Source organism: Hyla sarda, chromosome 10 (assembly GCF_029499605.1).
Source record: "Hyla sarda isolate aHylSar1 chromosome 10, aHylSar1.hap1, whole genome shotgun sequence".
Classification (NCBI taxonomy): Eukaryota; Metazoa; Chordata; class Amphibia; order Anura; family Hylidae; genus Hyla; species Hyla sarda.
In genome coordinates, this window is record NC_079198.1 from 26,406,591 (window position 1) to 26,427,173 (window position 20,583).

A 20,583-nucleotide genomic window follows, 5' to 3' on the forward strand; every position below is an offset into this window, starting at 1 on the left:
GCCGCAGCTGTTGTATTGATCACAGGAAACCCAGAAGAGGAGAGGAAAGGGGACCTCAGCGAGACAACTGAGGCATCGGAGGAGCGGCGGGAGGTAAATAGATGTTTGTTTGTTTTTTTTATAAAAAAATTGCTCCAGCTCCCATGAAAAAGAAAAAAAATGTAGATATAAAATCCAAAAATTTATTATAACATAATTAAAATAGTACCAAAAACAAAGGGTAAAAAGCTAGGAAGAAACACTGCCGCGATGACTGGGACCGCTCTTGGTTGTTGCTGATCAGCATGATCCCATCCACAATACAAATATTCATGAAAATTATTAGCAAAAGTAGGAATAATTTTTTTCATGAGAATAGTGGATATCCAATATCCCATCAATTTGAAAAAGTACGGGCAAATTATTCCATGTATGGCTAGCTTAACTGTATGGATAGCATATCCATCTCCTTCTTCCAGGCTAAAGTTCCTCCTATTCACCTTCACTCTCTATAGTGGTTTATTATCCAGATCTTCTCCTTCCAGATGACTTTACTCGGGTTCTTCCTCCATACTGGTTTTGGCTTCTTTTGTTCTTTGCTTTCTTGACTCCTCCCCCCTCCTTGGATTTAGCTTCTCCTCTTTTTCTGTTTGGTGCCGGTTCTACCTCCTCTTCTGCTTTATGACTCCAGTTCCTCTTTTTCTGTCTACTTCTTGACTTCTCTTATTTTTGGCACTGCCTCTTCCTCTCTTTTTCTGGATCCATTTTTTCTTTTCCTCCTCTTCTTTCTTGGTTTTGGTTCCTCCTCTTCTCCTTCTTGGTTATGGTTCCTCCCTTTGGTGTTGGTCCTTCCTTTTTTTGCTCCAGTTCCTCTTTTCATCCTCTTTCTTCCTGGCTCTGGCTCCTCTTTTCCTTTCTGGCTTTGGCTCCTCTTCTATTTGGCACTGGCTTTTTCTCTACTCCTGTCTTTTGGTTCCAGTTCCAATTCTGCTTATTCTTCCTGGCTCTAACTAGAACTTCTTCCCTCCTACTTTCTCATTTCAGCTCCTCTTCTCTTCTGGCTCTTCTTCTGTCTCCAGTTCTTTATCTACCATTTTTTATGGCTTTTGTTTTTACTAGTTTATCCTCCTTCCAAGCTACGTCACCTATATTTTCCTTCTTTATAGCTGTGGGTTGTCTTCTTCTTCCCCTTTTATGTTCTTCTCTCCTATCCTGAATGTGAGCGCTCTTCCTCTTCCCTTTTTTCCCAGGCTGCTTCTCCAGGGTTCTCCATCTTCATCTAGAGCCCAACTGTTCTTTCCGCTCCGCTATGAAGGGGTATTGTGTCATTCAGTAGTGATGGACGTGAAGCTTCTTCATTTGCAGCAGTGTACTATGTGATCAATACACCAGATGTTGCAGAAGAATTGAGAGCCTCACGGGAATCCTTGCTATTCCCCTTTTGACCCTTTCTTGACACAGGTTCTCCTTTTCTCAGAATTGTTGAAAATCAGCCTGATAATTCGGACCTCAGCTTTTGTAGATTCTTTTTTTTATAGTAACCTTTTCCCACTTTTCCCACTATGACATATGGATAGAAAGTCTTTTATAAGGGTCCAGGCAATGAGATTGTGGTAATTATCTGAGCAGTGTTCCTACCTCTCCTGTTTCAAGTATTCTCGGGACTCACCAGGTTGACCCAGAGATTTCTATGATCTATAAATAGTCTTGGGAGTTCCAACGGGTATACAGCCAGCAATAATGAGATTATTTTCTATAATGGATGACAAGTGAAGGGTTAATAATACATAAATGTGATAAAAAAATAAATAAATAGCCATAGAAAAGGTGTAGTGAGGTGCCCGGTTACACAAAGCAGCAGTGTGCTGAAGGGGTCTGTGTAGGACTCGATCCCCGGGGAGCGTTCGGAGACCAGGGCTACACAAAGCAGCCACTGTGATCTTACTGCTGCTCTCACATCTCTTCCTCACCTTCGTGCAATTGGCAGAAAATTCACTTTTTCCACCCCTCATTCGTCTCCATAAGACACTTTAAACTTCATCCACTGCATGTGGGGACACCACGTTTTGACTGTAATTCAGGATAACATACAAAATCATCTCTTAAATAAAACCATAGGAAGCGCTGGAGGGAATCAGATGGGTGTCCCTGGAATCTACACCTTTGTAAGCAGTTTTGTTAAGTATGTACCTTATTTTTCTGATGTATTTTTACATAAATTGCAACTTTCTCTTTCTGTAGGAATTTGCAGCCCTCACTAAGGAGTTGAACTTGTGTCGCGAGCAACTTCTGGAGAGAGAAGAAGAGATTGCTGAACTGAAGGCAGAGAGAAACAACACTCGGGTAAGTCGGCAGATGAAAGTGGGAGTAGTACAAAGGGGGTAGTGGAAGGCCAGGCTGCCCGTAAAGGGGTTGGCTCATCCCTCTTCTCCTATTTCAGCACTCAACATGTTCTGGTGCGGCCAACAAATGGAGGAGAAAAGGTTATCTACCAAACCATAAAGGATTTTTATATCAAAGGGGTACTCCGGTGAGAACCTTTTTTCTTTTAAATCAACTGGTGGCAGAAAGTTAAACATATTTGTAAATTACTTCTATTAAAAAATCTTAATCCTTCCAGTACTTATTAGCTGCTGAATGCTACAGAGGAAATTCCTTTCTTTTTGGAACACTGATGACATCACAAGCACAGTGCTCTCTGCTGACATGTCTGTCCATTTTAGCAACCATGCATAGCAGATGTAGGCTAAGGGCAGCATGGTGGCTCAGTGGTTAGCACTGCTGCCTTGCAGTGCTGGGGACTTGGGTTCAAATCCCACTAAGGACAACAATAAATAAAGCGTTATTGTTATTATAATAACGTCAACAGAGAGAACTGTGGCCGTGATGCCATCAGAGAGCATTCCAAAAAGAAAAGAATTTCCTCTGTAGTATTCAGCAGCTAATAAGTACAGGAAGGATTAAGATTTTTTAATAGAAGTAATTTACAAATATGTTTAACTTTCTGCCACCAGTTGATTTAAAAGAAAAAAGGTTTTCACCGTGGTACCCCTTTAAGAGATTAAAATGTATGTTATGCATATTTGAGTTGATAGATAGCTGTTGAGTTCCTTAAAGGGGTACTCCGTTGCTCAGCGTTTGGATCAAACTGTTCCGAAACCTGGGGCCGGCGCCAGGGGCTTGTAACGTCATAGCCCCGCCCCCTCATAACATCACACCCCGCCCCTCAATGCAAGTCTATGGGAGGGGGCGTGACAGCCATCACGCCCCCTCCCATAGACTTTCTTTGAGGGGGCTGGGTGTGACATCATGAGGGAGTGGGGCTATGACATCACGAGCTCCCAGCGCCGGCTCCAGCGATTGGAACAGTTTGTTCCAAATGCTGAGCAGCGGAGTACCCCTTTAAGTGTGGGGTTCCCCCGACTCACTCTTTATTGTGACCTTTGCAGGTACGACAAGGACCTCTGGCCCAGATTTATTAATCTGATGGAGACCAATCACAGCTTGGCTTTTATTCTACCAGAGCCTGTTAAGATATGAAAGCTGAGCTGTGATTGGTCGCTATGGGGAATTTATTCCAGTTTTTGTCTTTAACAGATTGATAAATCTGGACCTTTATGTCTCATGGAATGAGGTGGTGTTCCAGCATCTAGGGAAACCTTCAATTTCTAGAGCTATAATGGGTCTTATTGCAGTTGCTCCAATGTCAATACCATCTATAAGATTTATTAATCTTTGTAGCACGTGCACGTGATCCTAAGTTATGTATCAAAGGGGTACTCCGCTGCTCAATGTTTGGAACAAACTGTTGCGAACGCTGAAGCCGGCGCCGGGAGCTCGTGACGTCATAGCCCTGCCCCCTCTTAGTGTCACGCCCCGCCTCCTCAATGCAAGTCTATGGGAGGGGGCGTGATGGCTGTGGAGTACCCTTTTAAGTACATTTACTTGCCTTACATATATGGGGTGGATCGACCCCTTTTTTGTGATTTCATAGTTCCCCCAGGTTTAGCATTCCTCCGGTCTCTGGATGACTGTTGTCTCGAGCCTTTCCCAGAATCCTGTTCTGCTCAAGAAAACAGCTGATCACCGGGGGCTTGTCTTCTTCATGTCTTCCCTGAGCAGCCAGCCCACTTGATGACCTGTGCGGTCCGGCTGTACAAGCCGCCATGCTGACGTTCAAGGAGTCCCCCGCTGTCACGTGATCTCAGCAGACAGTGGGGGAATGCTTTTTAGATTTCTCTGATGTCATGACCACAGTCCTCTCTGCTGACCTCTGCTGTCCATTTTAGGAACTGTCCAGAGCAGGAGAAAATCCCCATAGCAAACATGCTGCTCTGGACAGTTCCTAAAATGGACAGCATAGGTCAGCAGAGAGGACTGTGGTCATGATGCTGCTGGGGTAGATGCTGCTGGGGTAGAGAAGGATCGAACATGTTGGATTTTAATTAACCATTCCTTTTGTTCTTGGGGAGGAGTCTGACAGTAGCTTACCCATCCTCTCTCCATTGAGGACACATGAAGTTTGGAGGAATTGGGAGAGATATCTCTTGGCTAAGATATCGCGCTTTGTATGAGCACCTTTTAGTTTGGATGACTCTCTAAAACTTCTTACCATGGAGGACCACAGCCTAGACCCAATGGGACGTTTCCATGTTTCCCATCTCCTTTCCATGTGGCTCCCCTTGTCTATTTTGAAACTTATTGATGGTTTTGCTGCCCAGAAATCTTAGTACACTTTTTTCCCTACACACCAGACTTTTTTCACTTCTATGGTGGAGTCTGAAGATGTATGTGGTCAGCCAACAGCTTACATATGGCAGCATTACTGTTACGCCGAGCGCTCCGGGTCCCCGCTTCTCCCCGGAGCGCTCACAGCGTTCTCCTGTTCGCAGCGCCCCGGTCAGACCTGCTGACCAGGTGCGCTGCGATAATGTCCCCAGCCGGGATGCGATTCGCGATGCAGGACGCGCCCGCTCGCGATGCGCATCCCGACCCGCTTACCAGACTCGTTCCCCGTCTGTGCTGTCCTGGCGCGCGTGGCCCCGTTCCCTAGGGCGCGCGCGCGCCGGGTCTTTGCGATTTAAAGGGCCGGTGCGCCACTGATTGGCGCATGGGTTTTAATCAGTACCTTCACCTGTGCACTTCCCTATTTATACCTCACTTCCCCTGCACTTCCTTGCCGGATCTTGTTGCCATTGTGCTAGTGAAAGCCTTTCCTTGTGTGTTCCTAGCCTGTGTTCCAGACCTCCTGCCGTTGCCCCTGACTACGATCCTTGTTGCCTGCCCTGACCTTCTGCTACGTCCGACCCTGCTCTTGTCTACTCCCTTGTACCGCGCTTATCTCAGCAGTCAGAGAGGTTGAGCCGTTGCCGGTGGATACGACCTGGTTGCTACCGCCGCTGCGGCGGGCTCTGGTGAATACCAGTAGCAACTTAGAACCGGTCCACCGACACAGTCCACGCCAATCCCTCTCTGGCACAGAGGATCCACCTCCAGCTTGCCGAATCGTGACAATTACTCTATTCCGGATAGGGCAGAGGTTCATGTCTAAAGTTTCTTACCTGTATTTGCTGGGAACCTAAATGCCATTTGTTGTTCCCTGTTATCAGCCGGTATCAGGCCATGGTCTTTTCTTTTTAACATATCGCAAAACGTTTACTTAAGCTTGAATATTAGCGACTCATTTTATGGTGCTTCCAAGCTTCAGCTGTCAGGTTTAGTGCCCCATTAAAGGGGTATTCAGGCTTTATACATCTTATGCTCTATCCAAAAGATAGGGGGACCCCCTCGATCTCGGTGCAGCCTCCGGCATTCTGTGCCGGGCGCTGCCTCCGAGACGGGGACATGACGTCACGGCCATGCCCCCTCCATTCGTGTCTATGGGAGGGGGCGTGACGTCAGTCATGCCCCCTCCCATAGACATGAATGGAGGGGGCATGGCCGTGACGTCATGTCCCCGTCTCGGAGGCAGCACCTGGCACAGAATGCCGGGGGCTGCACTGAGATCGCGGGGGTCCCCATCGGCGGGACCCCTGCGATCGTACATCTTATCCCCTATCCTTTGGATAGGGGATAAGATGTATAAAGCCGGAATACCCCTTTAAATTTGCGGAATACGCTGAATTTATTATATTTTTTTAAACTTTAATGTTCAATCAATAGTAGAACGCTGCAGCCCTCTCCGCCCAGATAAATGTGTCAGTCGTGATTTAGGGCCAGCATTACCCTCTGGGTTGACGATGCCTCAGATCTTTACAAGGTGTAACAAGGTAGGCTTTAACATCACGGGTGGACTAATATGTTCCTAACTCCTGGATCTTACATTATTTTGTCCACCCGGCCCATAAAAAACAAGCATGCCTATATAATTGTCAGGTATGTCAGCGGAGAGGGTGACACCCTTATTTGAGCACTTGAGTGGGTGTTCATAGCATAACACAAGGGATTATGTAAGGAGCCCTTATATTGAGATTCCTTTCTCTTCTTCGCTTGAGCTGTTTGGGGCATATTCGCCCTTGAGGCTTTAGTTGAAAAGCTGAAGATGAGCTGATATCTTTTTTTATGTTTTGTCTGAAGAGTCTGATCCCAGGACGATAGATGAGGAATGCCAAATAGCTGCAATACCTTCACATGTTCCTCTCAGATCATCATTTTGTCATTCAGCGCAAGCCATACAAAAGAGTCCAGATCAGGGGGAGAACTTGTACGGAGACCCCCGCGGTAATGACGAGGCAACCAGAGGTCCTTTCATTTAGTCTCAAATTTAAAGGGGCCATGTTATAAAAACAAAAAAATTTCCCAGCACAACGATGCCTCTGCCACATAGTGGTGCTGTGCAGAGAAAATTAAGGGTACGTGTACATGATAAAAAACTCGCACCCAATGGCAATGCTGCACTGTGGCTTTCTTTTCAGCTTTTAAAGGGGTACTCCGGTGAAAACCTTTTTTCTTTTAAATCAACTGGTGGCAGAAAGTTAAGCATATTTGTAAATTACTTCTATTAAAAAATCTTAATCCTTCCAGTACTTATTAGCTGCTGAATGCTACAGAGGAAATTCCTTTCTTTTTGGAACACTGATGACATCACGAACACAGTGCTCTCTGCTGACATCTCTGTCCATTTTAGCAACCATGCATAGCAGAGGTATGCTAAGGGCAGCATGGTGGCTCAGTGGTTAGCACTGCTGCCTTGCAGTGCTGGGGACTTGGGTTCAAATCCCACTAAGGACAACAATAAATAAAGCGTTATTATTATTATAATAACGTCAAGAGAGAGAACTGTGCTCGTGATGTCATCAGAGAGCATTCCAAAAAGAAAAGAATTTCCTCTGTAGTATTCAGTAGCTAATAAGTGCAGGAAGGATTAAGATTTTTTAATAGAAGTAATTTACAAATATGTAAAAATAAATGGGGCTCAAGGGTCAAAGATATCTGGTTTAAAATAATTAGTATTTATTAATATAGAATAGACTAAATAGGGATGTACAGGGCCCTTGTACTTCCCTAATTAATTAAATACACAATAAAATATAATATATGATAATCCCAATATAAAAAACTAAAAATAATAACAACTATAAAATTAATATGCGATTTGAGCCTGTGATATCAATAAGGCGATCTACTGATCCTGAGGAACAGCACAGTACAAATGTTCATTCAAATGCTCTTGTTCCCAGAGATCTTCAATATAAACCAGATACAATGTAGCCGCTACAGATACCAGTTAGTCAATTGATGCGGTGGTACTGTATCTGTCCAAACATTGGCAACTAGATCCCACCGACACAGTGATACAATGTGGCACTTTGTGAACAGTGAACAGTCACTTGAAATCAATCTTTAAGCATCTCTGCGTATGCCATACATCAAAAGAGCCAGTTTGCAATAAATTCCATACAATGCTCACCACTCCGGGGTGTCACGGATCTCCCTTCAGTGTAGTCCTGGGGGCCGGCTGTATAGCGTCTTATGCCCGGTGCCTTGCCTCAGTCCGGGATCGTGCTGCTGGAGTCTCGGCCAACTCCTAAGAGCGCAGCACTCAGTGGTGGGCACCGTTTGGGGGGACTGCAGCGCTGTCAAGCGGAGTCCCTTGGTCGGACCAACTTGGAATGATGGTGGTCTGTAAGCCTGAAGTCCTTATTGTAGATGGCCCGATTGGCTTCTCACTAGTAGTTGTTATAACGGCGCCAGGACTTGATCCAGCTAAAACTTCTCTCTGTAGAATGTGACGCCCAGACGTCTCCTCACTATGTCAGCACATTCTCATCCTCACAACCACCTCTCTTCCACTGCCTGGACCAGGCACCATAGACTGTCCTGTTGCACCATAGACTGTCCAGGAGTTGGCGGATGCTTTTGTCCAGGTCTGGGAGGACATCCCTCAGGAGACCATCCGCCACCTCATCAGGAGAATGCCCAGGCGTTGTAGGGAGGTCATACGGGCCCGTAGAGGCCACACACACTACTGAGCCTCATTTTGACTTGTTTTGAGGACATTACATCAAAGTTGGATCAGCCTGTAGTGGGGTTTTCCATTTTATTTTGAGTGTGACTCCATATCCAGACCTTCATGGGTTGATAAATTTGATTTCCATTGATAATTTTTGTGGGATTTTGTTGTCAGCACATTCAACTATGTAAATACAATTAGTTCATTCATTTAGATCTAGGATGTATTATGTTCCCTTTATTTTTTTGAGCAGTGTATATCCAAGCATTATGCCATCTCTTCTCCGAAAGGGAAATCTTTCTGGCCAGCTTAATGATTGCTGTTGGGATGCATATTCTGATTACTGATGCATTGGCATTGCAAGGTGCTAGGTGAGCAAAAAAGGAAAAAAAAGTAACAGCATTGCAGGGAAGGGGTTGCACTAAGCACTGAACTGCTGCTTAGATTAAAGGAAAAACTTGATTTACCTTACAGTGCAGATCTTCTGGGGGATGGAGACAACCTTACAGATTGCAGGTACACAGCCCATGCTCTCCCCCTCTCCTACAAATTGCAGTAGCTAAGCCCCACCCCCAATTCCTGTGTTCCATCTTGGGGTCTGTGTTGCTATAAACAGATTAAGCTGAATAGGCAGTAATCAGCAGGTTGCAGAGAAGTGAGACACCAAGTGGTCAACACTTTAAATCTGTTTTTCTGTTGTAAGGTGTCATTTTTGGTGAATTAAGTGGCTTAAAAATTTGTATGGAACCACATAGGGTAATAAATGGTGTAAAGTTGTTTGAAACATTTAACATTTAAAGAAGTGTTCTTGTGCTGGGGCCATGAAAAATAGTAAAAAAAACATACTTGCCTAGTCCTGGTCCCCTGCCAGTACTCCGCAGCTCTCGTTCAGCCCTGTCCATTACCCTGATCTTCTGCTTCCAAGATGAGCACTCTGTGTAGGACCTACCCAGTCAATCACTGGTAGAGAGGTGACACCACTACAGCCAGTGATTGCTGAGCCAGCAGGTCCTGCACTGAGTGCGTGTTTTCGAAGCAGAAAGAAGACACCAGATTGGGAACTGGATGAAGCTGAACAAGAGCTGCAAGGGACCTGGGCTGTGTAAGTATTGATTTTATTTATTCATTTTACGCGTACCAGCACCATATTAGTTTTAAGAGCAAACATGCACCTTTAAGTTCATTTAATATACACATTCAAAAATTATGCACATATCAAATGTTTCAAAGTTGATCTGACTTGATCCTCAAAGTACAGAAGCTAAGTCAAACCAAAGAAAATGTAATAAAAAAAAACTTTAATAAAATTCAGGAACAAATTGAACCTATTGCTTTGGCAAGTACAAGGAGTCCAAACCACCCTCTAGTATTGTAAAATGCGCAACCTTGGGTTTTAAGTGATTATTCTGGTAATCCCAATTTTTTTTACTTTTGGCTTAGGGTGCTTTAAAAACAAAATAATCAACCATACTCACACCTGCACCTATCTGATGCTGTTCTGCAGGAGTTGCCTGCTCTGACAGTTCTTGCAGAGACAACAGAATAGCAGCGGTGGAGCGGGGCAGGTGAGTATGGTTGTTTTTTTTTGTTTTTTTTATAGCACCCAAATAGTCAATTTATAAAAAAATAAAAATAAATGTAATCTCCAGAATTACCAATTAACATTGTTTGAATAGTGGCACTTTAAAGGAGAACTACGGGATTGAACATTTTATCCCCTATCCTAAGGATAGGGGATAAGTTTCAGATCGCGGGGGGGGTCCGACCGCTGGGGCCCCCCACGATCTCCTGTACGGGGGCACGGCTCTCTGCATAGAGAGCGCGTGTCGACCACCGCACGAGGTGGCGGCTTACACGCGCCCTCCATTTACTGCCATGGGAGAGCCGAAGCGATGCCTTCGGCAATTTCCGGCTCTCCCATAGCAGTGTATGGAGGGGGCGTGTCGGCCGCTTCTTCGTGCGTTGGTCAACATGCCCTCTCTAACCAGTGAGCTGGGGCCCTGTACGGGAGATCGCTGGGGGCCCCAGCGGTCGGACCCCCCGCGATCTGAATACTTATCCCCTATCCTTACATTTTTCAATACCGTAGTTCTCCTTTAAGAGGCCTAGCACAGCATCTCTGCCTCAAGATAAGCTTGAAGCTAGAGGGGGATGGGTCACCTGCGAATTGAGATAATTGCTCATTTTTTACTCAATTTTTTTTTTCTGTATATAACATTTCTAGGACAATTCCCCTTGTGAACAGCAGCTACCCCCAGCAGGTTACACTTCCTACCTTTCAGATCCCTTTGCAAAGTAACATCACATTTACCGGCAGTCATAGAATTATGCAAAGCCGCCGCTTCTGGCTAAACAATCACACCAGCAGGGTCACGCCATTAATTCTGTCAGCTCTCATGCTGTGCAAGAAGCCGAACAACCTGACACGACTGGAGGAAGCGTGCGTTTGGCCTCAGTAACCACTGGTACCAGCAATGTCCCCGTTTTTGCCGGATGCCTGCTACCTCCTATCAATTAAAGAGAGAAATGGGCAGCTATAAACATGGGCCGGAAGATTCTATTTTGGGGGCAATGAGAGATGTCGAGCAGTTTGGTGGCTGTGATTGGCATACGTCTCTGACAGCGGTGTAAAGAGTTAACCACCCATATGATATAGGCTGTCCTCTTTTCTGTTAGGTTGGAAAGTCGCTATAAATAAACACACTTCACGGTGCGTCTTCATGGCATGGAATAGTGTCGCATCAAAGCCGAGGACATGTAGGAAGTGCCTGTCACAGTAAATGTGGATGACAGCGTGCCACGGGCAAAATGTAGGAGCGTTGTGTGTTTTCACTGTGAAATTACTTCAGTGAAGACTTATCAGAGAACAAGTCAGGGAGATTACACCCTGCGATCAGGCAGCACCGAGGATGTAGATAGCGGGCTGGTGTGGTGGGCATGATAGGCTTTGGATCCAGTAGGGTCTATAGACCTGGCCGGTTATTGACTGGCAGAGTTGATTATTTCTAATAATAATAATAATAATGTAAAAGAGCAGACAACCAGCCAGAAAACGGGAAAATACTGTATCTTTTGTGTAGGTATTAAAAAGTATTATTGACCCCACATTATCACATACAAGCAGGGACGTCCGTCCGACTATGAGGAAATAAAAGGGCTGCACAAATGTTCCAGCAGTAGTTTGGGCAGCTCGGCCTGTATGATGATTGAGCCATGTAAAGCTGAGTTTACATGTTGCGGCTAATTAGTGGCACCACAACTAATTACTGCATGCGTTTTTGCCACAATTGACCGAAATGGCAATCATTTGACAGGGATTTTGGTCATTTGCAGTAAAAGCATTCAGTAATTGGTTACAGTATTGCTATTGGACTATTGTACTGTCGGTAGTTTTAGTGAAAAAAACTCTACAGTCGTCCTCTTCCCATTCTAAAATGGCCAAAAACAGAGGACTATACAGTTCATTTACCTCCAAATAGAAGTATGGTCTTACATATTGTGAAATGTTACTCAATGTAGAATACTTTTCCACTCTTTATTGGGGATAGGGGGATAAGATCATTTTCAGCCCCTTTAATGGGCTTTTTGCACAACTCCTGTTGACATCAATGGGAATTACACAGACTGCGTAAAACTGCTGCCTTGGTCGTTTTTGGATTTCCGGCCACTGCGAGCAGGTCAGAAGGACTGGAGAACCCCTGAACTCAAGATGGGTGTGGGTCACAGAGGTGAATTTGTCATTAGTATCTAGATGAGAATACTCCTTAAAAGGTGTACTCCACTGGCCAGTGTTCAGAACATTTAGTTCCGAATGCTGTGCGTGCACTGCGGGGGTCGGCAACACCCCCTCGAGACGTCACGCCCCACCCGTCAATGCAAGTCTATTGCATTGAGGGGGCGGGGTCACTTGCATTGAGGGGGTGGGTTGTGACGAGGGGGCGTGGCTGACCCCTGCAGCGCGCCCACAGTGTTCAAAACTAAATGTTCCGAATGCTGGCCAGTGGAGTACCCCTTTAATGGGTCGGACATTGACTTATAGGGAAGCTACCTCCAGTAGGTGGCATTAGAGAGACATCTTCCTTTCTTCTTGATGAGAGCTGATGAGGGTCTGGTCACCCCATAGGAACTCATTTTATAGTATTTTGTGTTATACTCTACCTTATATACATGTCCTATAACTTAAAGGGGTACTCCGGTAGTTAATTTTTTTGACTATATTGCATCTTCTTTGTAAGTTTAGTTTTTTTGCTATATACATGTGTTATATGTTTTGGCAGCATGTATGTCTTTTTCTTACCTGTTTGTTGGGCAGGAAGTTCTGTAGTTCCGAGGGTTTTCTTTTACTGTTGTCCACAGTTCTGAGTCTGTTGTGGACAAGATGTCACAGCTTTTTTTTTTCTCTCTGTCTGCATGAGAGGAATAAGCCACGCCCCCTCATCTCATCCAGCTGAGTACACAGCTCCTCCCCTTCCCTCCCCCCTGCTCTGTATTCTAAGGACACAGGTCTGCACAGGAGAAGGACCTCACAGAGAAGATAAGTGTTATCTGAAGGGGAGGATGAGAAGGTGCACGGGCTGGGGATGTATGGACTGCAGGGGAATAAATCTCATACTGGGAATGATCTCTATGGGGGAGATGGGTAAAGTGCGGAACAAACAAACAAACAAAAAAATGAGCCGCCCCAAACCAGCAAGGCATGTGGCATGCTGGAATTTGTAGTTTTCAGCACAGCAAGAAACAGGAAATAGAGGCAAAGAGAGGAAAACAAAGTATGGGATAAAAAGACAACAAAGAACGGAAATAGAGTAGGCTAAACAACAAGAATAGAAATGAAACAAAACAAATAGGGTAAGTCAAAAACGGAAAAACTTGTTGACCACCGAAGTACCCCTTTAAAGCGTACCTGTTAAAAGTGATATGTTACTCAGTACTAATCCTGATCATGTACATATATTTTTATGTGTCTTGGACAATAGCATTTATGTCTTGCTCACTAGCTTTGTTATGTCCCTTTGTGGAGGGGGTGTGTCCATCTCTCTCCCTCACTGTGATGACTCATCTGCTCTGAGTCCGGGAGCAGCCTGGCAGTCTGCAAATCACTGCACAGTAGTTTTTATGCATATATTTTCTATCTGTTCCTAGTAAAGCTGGACCCTAATCAACATAGCTCTCACCATGTGTGTCATTCAGCTTTCACAGAATCCTAAATGTCTGATCAGCTTCTTTGTCACTCAGGAGTCAGCGAAAGCTTTGGCTGTTCAAGCTTGCTGGGAGTGGTAGTTTAACAAAAGCTGGAGCTGCAGTGTTTGTAAAGCACTGTGTCCGAGCAGTGTTGCCTTTAGCTGTTGCAAAACTACAACTCCCAGCATGCCCACTCATCCTTTTGTCTGTAGTTTTGCAAGTGCTGGAGGCACACAGCTGGAGAATACACAGCTCTAAAAACTGTTTTACAAAAATTGTACCCCAGCTGTTGCAAAAGTACAACTCATGAGAGTTGTAGTTTAGGAACAGCTGAAGGCTCTAGTGTGCAATGGTGATTTCCTATACTGGATACCAACACACTTTACGGCCGGTATCCAGTAGGCTGCAAAATACAGAGCAGTCTGTTTGCATAAAGATAGATGACCCCTAGTGGCGGCTATTTTCATTTTTGATTTTTTTTTTTGTAAAATTGACATTTTTTTTAGATAAATGTATATTTAAAAAAAAAAGTAATCTTATCAGTAGTACTACAAAATATAAAAAGTTTTTCATAAAATGACAGTGCCTTTTAAACAGATTATTGCCTTAGAGCCTTGGCCTATTCGAAAAGAAAATGTGTTGGAATTCACTAAACAAATAAAATAGTAACCTAGGAAATCATAAAGTTCAATGTTGGAAAACGCCAGTGACCTGGGTGGCAGCAGCACCTGCGGGGGTTGCTAAAGTAGCTTCATGTTAATATTGTCGTTTTTGTTCGCAGTCCCTCGTGGCGCAGTCCACAGGAAGCTATTAACTATAATCCCTCGGTGCACTGGGAAGTTGTTAGTCTTTGATATCAGACATGCAGGAGGTTAATAAAAAAGTGTTTGGTCTACTGAGATTATATTTTCTTCGAGTACAAATAAGAACAGAACAGACTGTTCACTCTTTAGAATCTGTTATTGCAGCGCCAGGCTTCTGCCACGGAATGATTACTAGATATTAGAAAATCTCCACAGTATGATATTGCGGTATAGATCCGGCTGCCATTATTTAGCTCTCCTCAGGACACCAGCAATGGATTTTTCTAGTTCTGCTTTGCTTTAATCCGCATCTAACTCTTACTTTCTCCGTCCATTCAGCTGCTGTTGGAGCACTTGGAATGCTTGGTGTCCCGGCACGAGCGCTCGCTGAGGATGACTGTGGTGAAGAGGCAGGCGCAGTCCCCCGCCGGTGTCTCTAGTGAGGTCGAAGTGCTGAAAGCTCTAAAGTCTTTATTTGAGCATCACAAGGCTCTCGATGAAAAGGTAACGGTGTCCACTGTCTCAGGATATTGACTGATGTTGGTATCTTAGGCTGCAGTCATTTTAATATAAACTATGGTACCTCCATAAAGAGTCCAACTACCAAAGGCCTAAAGTAGTAGAAAGGAAAAAAAAGGGGGGGGATCTTTAGTGGAGCGCTTCTGCTGGTGATGAACAAGACTTAACAGCCACGGTTGCACAGGACAAAAGGTTTATTGAAATAGAATAGATAGGACAACACGTTTCGGTGCTAACAAGTGCCTTCCTCAGGTCCACAGTTATCAAATTAGTGTGTCCTGTCTGTGTATGCTGTGCAGCAGTGGCGACGCCACCGCTGCACAGCATACACAGACAGGACACACTAACTTGATCCCTGTGGACCTGAGGAAGGTGCTTGTTAGTGCCGAAACGCGTTGTCCTATCTATTCTATTTCAATAAACCTTTTGTCCTGTGCAACCATGGCTGTTGAGTCTTGTTCATCACCAGCAGAAGCGCTCCACTAAAGATTCCACCCCCCCCCCCCCTTTTTTTCCATTCTACTACTTCGCATTCATATTTCCGTACCTTTGGGGATACAGAAAAAAGAGGAATGCGAGCCGCACGCTGCACACATCCCACTCATCTACTCCCTCGCAGAGGGTTTTTGTTTTGCTCTGCTTGAATCTCCTGGCGGACCACGACGAAACCCAAGACGAAGGGGTGAGTTGGTCTTCCACGTTCCTCCTCCCATCATCCCCCGGGGAGCGCCCCTCCTTTTTTTACCTCTGACTTTGCAAATGCCTAAAGGGGAACTCCGCCATCAGACATTATTTTATCATAAATACATGTGATTAGATCATAAACAGGCAATCAGACCTCCAATAGGGATGTCACATTTGGACAACTCCTTCTGAGGAAGAAGTCCCACCCCTGAAGATCAGTTGTTTTCTTCCGGGGAATATCTATGAGACTACGCATGGAAGGTCCAGGACAAATTTAGTATGACATGGAAATCAATGATGTCCAAAATCACAGATGTGATCTAATCCCATATGTATCAATGACATTATACCATTTGAACTGAAGTTTATTTTTTATAGCTTATAAAGGTGAGGCCATGGTTCTATTCTACATATTTCCCATGTGCCCTTAACCTTCTCCAATTCCCCCCACACCACATACCTTTAAAAATAATGACCTCCAAAAGAACCTGGGTGACTACTGCTTTGACAAGTTATTCTGTGAATAAAAGGGTGGCTGGGAACTAATGTGCTGCCCTATTTACTAAAGCTGTGCTGCAGCAGGAAGCCAGTGGGCCTCTGAACAGGAATAAACAGTCAAAAAGCACTAACTTGGCAATGTTCCCCACTAATTCTCAGAATACCAACAGTTGGGCCCTTTTTTGTACTGATTATTTCCCAGCAGTGCCCTCCTGATCAGTATAGACGAATACAGTAAAAGGTGACACCAGTGTATAGATAACAGAGGTACACACAATAGCTGTTGCTTACAGATAAGTCTCCCCCTCCCTGTAGAATGACTTCTGAAAAGTTCACGGAGCATGCCCAGAAATCTTTCCTATTCATATCTATGGGACAACTTTTGTCTATTGTTGCCTAATGTCCATGGGGCTTTCTGTAAATCAGCTCAGGCAAGATGGCAGCTCCCATAATAATGTGCAAAAAATTTGAATAAAAGAATTATCATAAAACAATAGAAATAGATTAAATAGATTAAATAAAAAGAATATGTTTTTTTGTATCTGAATTTAACCCCTTAAGGACGCAGCTCATTTTCACCTTAAGGACGCAGCCCTTTTTTGCAATTCTGACTACTGTCACTTTATGCATTAATAACTCTAAGATGCTTTTACCGATTATTCTGATACTGTTTTTTGTGACATATTCAACTTTATTTTAGCCTTAAATTTTTGTCGTTACTTGCATCCTTTCTTGGTGAAAAATCCCCAAATTTCATGAAAATTTTGAAAATTTTGCATTTTTCTAACTTTGAAACTCTCTGCTTGTAAGGAAAATGGATATTCCAAATAAATTTTACATTTCTTCACAAATACAATATGGCTTCTTTATGTTGGCATCATAAAATGGACATATTTTAACTTTTTGAAAACTTTAGAGGGCTTCAAAGTATAGCAGCAATTTTCAAAATGTTCATGAAAATTGCAAAATCTGAAAGGACAGATGTTACAGAACTACAGCTCCCAGCATGCCTGGTGCCTGGGCAGTCTAGGCATGCTGAGAGTTGTAGTTTTGCAACATCTGGAGGGCTACCGTTTGGGCACCACTGTAATAGTGGTCTCTAAACTGTGACCCTCCAGGTGTTGCAAAACTACAAGCAGTTTGGCAACCACTAGGAAGCAGGAGTAAATATCGCTTTACTGCCACCTCCCTTGATGCTCCACGCCGTCGCCTCCCTACCTGCGCCGCTGATCTACGTTGATGTCACCGACGATCGTCGGTCCCCACGGCATCTTCTTTGCAGGTACCGGCCGCCATCTTCTTCCCCCGTTCTGCCCGACATCCAAGGGTGGGCAGAGTGGGGGGTTTCCATGGCAACCCCCCGTCTTCAACTGCCATTGGTCAGTACTCAGTGCTGACTAATGGCAGGGGATAGGAGGAGGTTGCAGCACTGCAACCTTGCTCCTATACCTTAGGATGATTGGGGCTGTCACTGACAGCTCCGATCATCCCTATTTTCCGGGCGATCGGGTCACCAGAGACCCGATCAGCCCGGAATAGCAGAAAATTCAGACATGCGATTTCCTGTGATCGCCGACATGGGGGGGGACCCCCCTCGGCGATATGCCGGGATGCCTGCCGAATGATTTCAGCAGGCATCCTGGTCCGGTCCCCAACCGGCTAGCGGCGGGGACCGGAATTCCCACGGGCGTATCCATACGCCCTACGTCCTTAAGGACTCGGGATGCAGGGCGTATGCATATGCCCTGCGTCCTGAACAGGTTAATCAGGAAAAAAAATCGAGGTAACACCCCCTCGATCCCCTTTTAACTCACAGCATTTCAGGTAGGGATCGACCGATCATCGGTATGGCCGATATTATCGGCCAGTAATCACGATTTTGGGCGTTATCGGTATCGGCAATTACCTTGCCTATAAGCCGATAATGCCCCCCGCACCGCCCCCACCGCACCGCGTCGCACCCCCCACCGTAGTGCTGGGCGGTATACCGGTATGGATTTTTGCCCATACCGCTATACCGGTCGGGCCCCTCCCCCACCCTCCGATAAAAAAAATTAAACTTACCCGTAATGGGGCTGGTCCGGGCCATCCATCCTTCCTTCCTGTAGTGTCCGGTGGCATTCCGGGTGGAGGGTGAACCGGTCCAGGCTGTCCTTCTCCGGGGGTCATCTTCTCCACTCCGGGCAGGCTTCGGCCTAGTACGCTGCATAGACGCCGCTACGCCGTGACGTCAGGTGCGTCGCTGCGCATGGGCGTCACTGCGCAGCGGCGTCTATGCAGCGTACTAGGCCAGAGCCTGCCCGGAGTGGAGAAGATGACCCCCGGAGAAGGACAGCCCGAACCGGTTCACTCTCCACCCGGAATGCCGCCGGACACTACAGGAAGGAAGGATGGATGGCCCGGACCACCCTGACAGGTAGGGGGAGAGAAGCGGGTGGTGGCGGCGGTGGCCTATGGCACCGCAAAAGCCACTGCAGTGCATTGATTTAAAGCGCCCGCTTTAAATCAGTGTTCTGCAGCGGTGTCGAGGGGGGATAAATAGCCGATAACTTATACCGAAATATCGGTATAAGTTATCGGCTATCGGCCCTAACCTCCACCGATTATCGGTATCGGCCCTAAAAAAACGATAGCGGTCGATCCCTAATTTCAGGTGCCTAGCAAGACAGACCACATTTTTTACCTAAATAAGACCGTCCTGTTAAAGCTTTGCCTTATGGTGCTTGCTGTTAAAGGGGTTATCCAGGAAAAAACTCAATCAACTGGCTCCAGAAAGTTAAACAGATTTGTAAATTTCTTCTATAAAAAAAATCTTAATCCTTTCAGTACTTATGAGCTGCTGAAGTTGAGTTGTTCTTTTCTGTCTAAGTGCTCTCTGATGACACCTGTCTTGGGAACTGTCCAGAGTAGAAGCAAATCCCCATAGCAAACCTCTTCTACTCTGTGCAGTTCCCGAGACAAGCAGAGATGTCAGCAGAGAGCACTGTTGCCAGACAGAAAAAAACAACTCAACTTCAGCAGCTGATAATTATTGGAAGGATTAAGATTTTTTAACAGAAGTAATTTACAAATCTGTTTAACTTTCTAGAGCCAGTTGATATATATAAAAAAAAATAATATTTTTTTCCTGGAAAACCCCTTTAATGACAAAGGTTTGTAGGGTCCCAGATACCCGATGAGGCAGCACCTTTTAGGAAATGGTGTTACAGATTACAATGAGAGGCATATTGGACATATTGCACTTTATCCCACAGTCCGGTCTTTCCAGTTCTGCAGTGGAATATGTTGCGTTTTAGTTGGCATTATATAGATGAGTACACAACAGCGTCCTTTGTTGTTTACTGCCTACCTCGCTGCAAGCACCCAGAGGCATGGGACTAAGAAACTCCATTAGTATTTTACACCTCTACATGGAACAGCCTATCAATTCATATGTAACTGGCGACATCTCTCAGTCGCTTCACAGATAGCACAGGTTCCCACTAGTCAAGCATAAGGCTTCATTGTCATGACTATTGGCTCAGAGCCTCAGGTATACTGCTAGTTTTCATGAATATTGGCTTTGGGCACAAAATGCCTATCTCCGCTGTGTGTGAGTACCAATGTAGGATTTTTCAGCAACTGGGTAAGAAGATGTTTTAATTTATCAGCACGTTATGTTACTAATCTGGCGGATTTTTTTTTTTTTAAAGGGGTACTCCACTGCTAGACATCTTATCCCCTATCCAAAGGATAGGGGATAAGATGTCTGATCGCGGGGGGCCCAGAAACTTCTGGGGCCCCCGTGATCTCCCACAGCAGTGGTCGTGCTCGTGATGTCACGGCACCGCCCCCTCGTGATGTCACGCCACACCCCCTCCATTCATGTCTATGGGAAGGGGCGTGTCGGACGACACGCCCCTTCCCATAGACATGAATGGAGGGGGTGTGGTTGGGACATCACGATCTCCGGCTCCGAGCGTTCTGAACAAAATGTTCAGAACGCTAGAGCACCGGAGTACCCCTTTAAGCCTGTTTATAAAGTCAATTCATGTTTTTGAGCTGTTGTATTAAATCGGAAGAAACTTTGGTTGCCAAGGGGCTGTACATTGAATGTGAAAGAATTGCCAAAAAGACAATTTCCTAATTAATTTTGTTCAATCAATTTGCTCCTGCTTATAGCCAGATTAGGGTGAGAAGATCACAGATTGAATTCTCCTTGCTGCCCTTTCCTGTTGTAGTTATCCTTGTTCTGAGCAGTTACAAAGAGTGTGTCTCAACCTGGAGGACCTGACCTGTCCTGCAACATATATACATTACATTGACTTAAAGGGATACTCCGGGGAAAACTTTTTTTTTTTTTTATATCTACTGGTCCCAGAAAAAGTTAAACAGATTTGTAAATTACTTCGATAAAAAAATCTTATTCCTTCCAGTACTTATTAGCTGCTTAATACTACAGAGGAAATTCTTTTCTTTTTGGAACAC

The 20,583-nt window shown here is 45.0% G+C and overlaps 1 protein-coding gene across 5 annotated transcripts in view; it reads left to right on the forward strand.

Moving 5' to 3' along the window:
* Positions 1–20,583, forward strand: part of PPFIA3 (PTPRF interacting protein alpha 3) — a 160,906-nt gene that overhangs the window by 49,461 nt on the left and 90,862 nt on the right. For all 5 annotated transcript variants that reach the window (XM_056544649.1, XM_056544654.1, XM_056544652.1 and 2 more), the window contains exons 3-4: positions 2,221–2,322; positions 14,755–14,919. In XM_056544649.1, the coding sequence (XP_056400624.1) occupies positions 2,221–2,322; positions 14,755–14,919 (267 nt within the window). The remainder of the gene's footprint in view (positions 1–2,220; positions 2,323–14,754; positions 14,920–20,583) is intronic.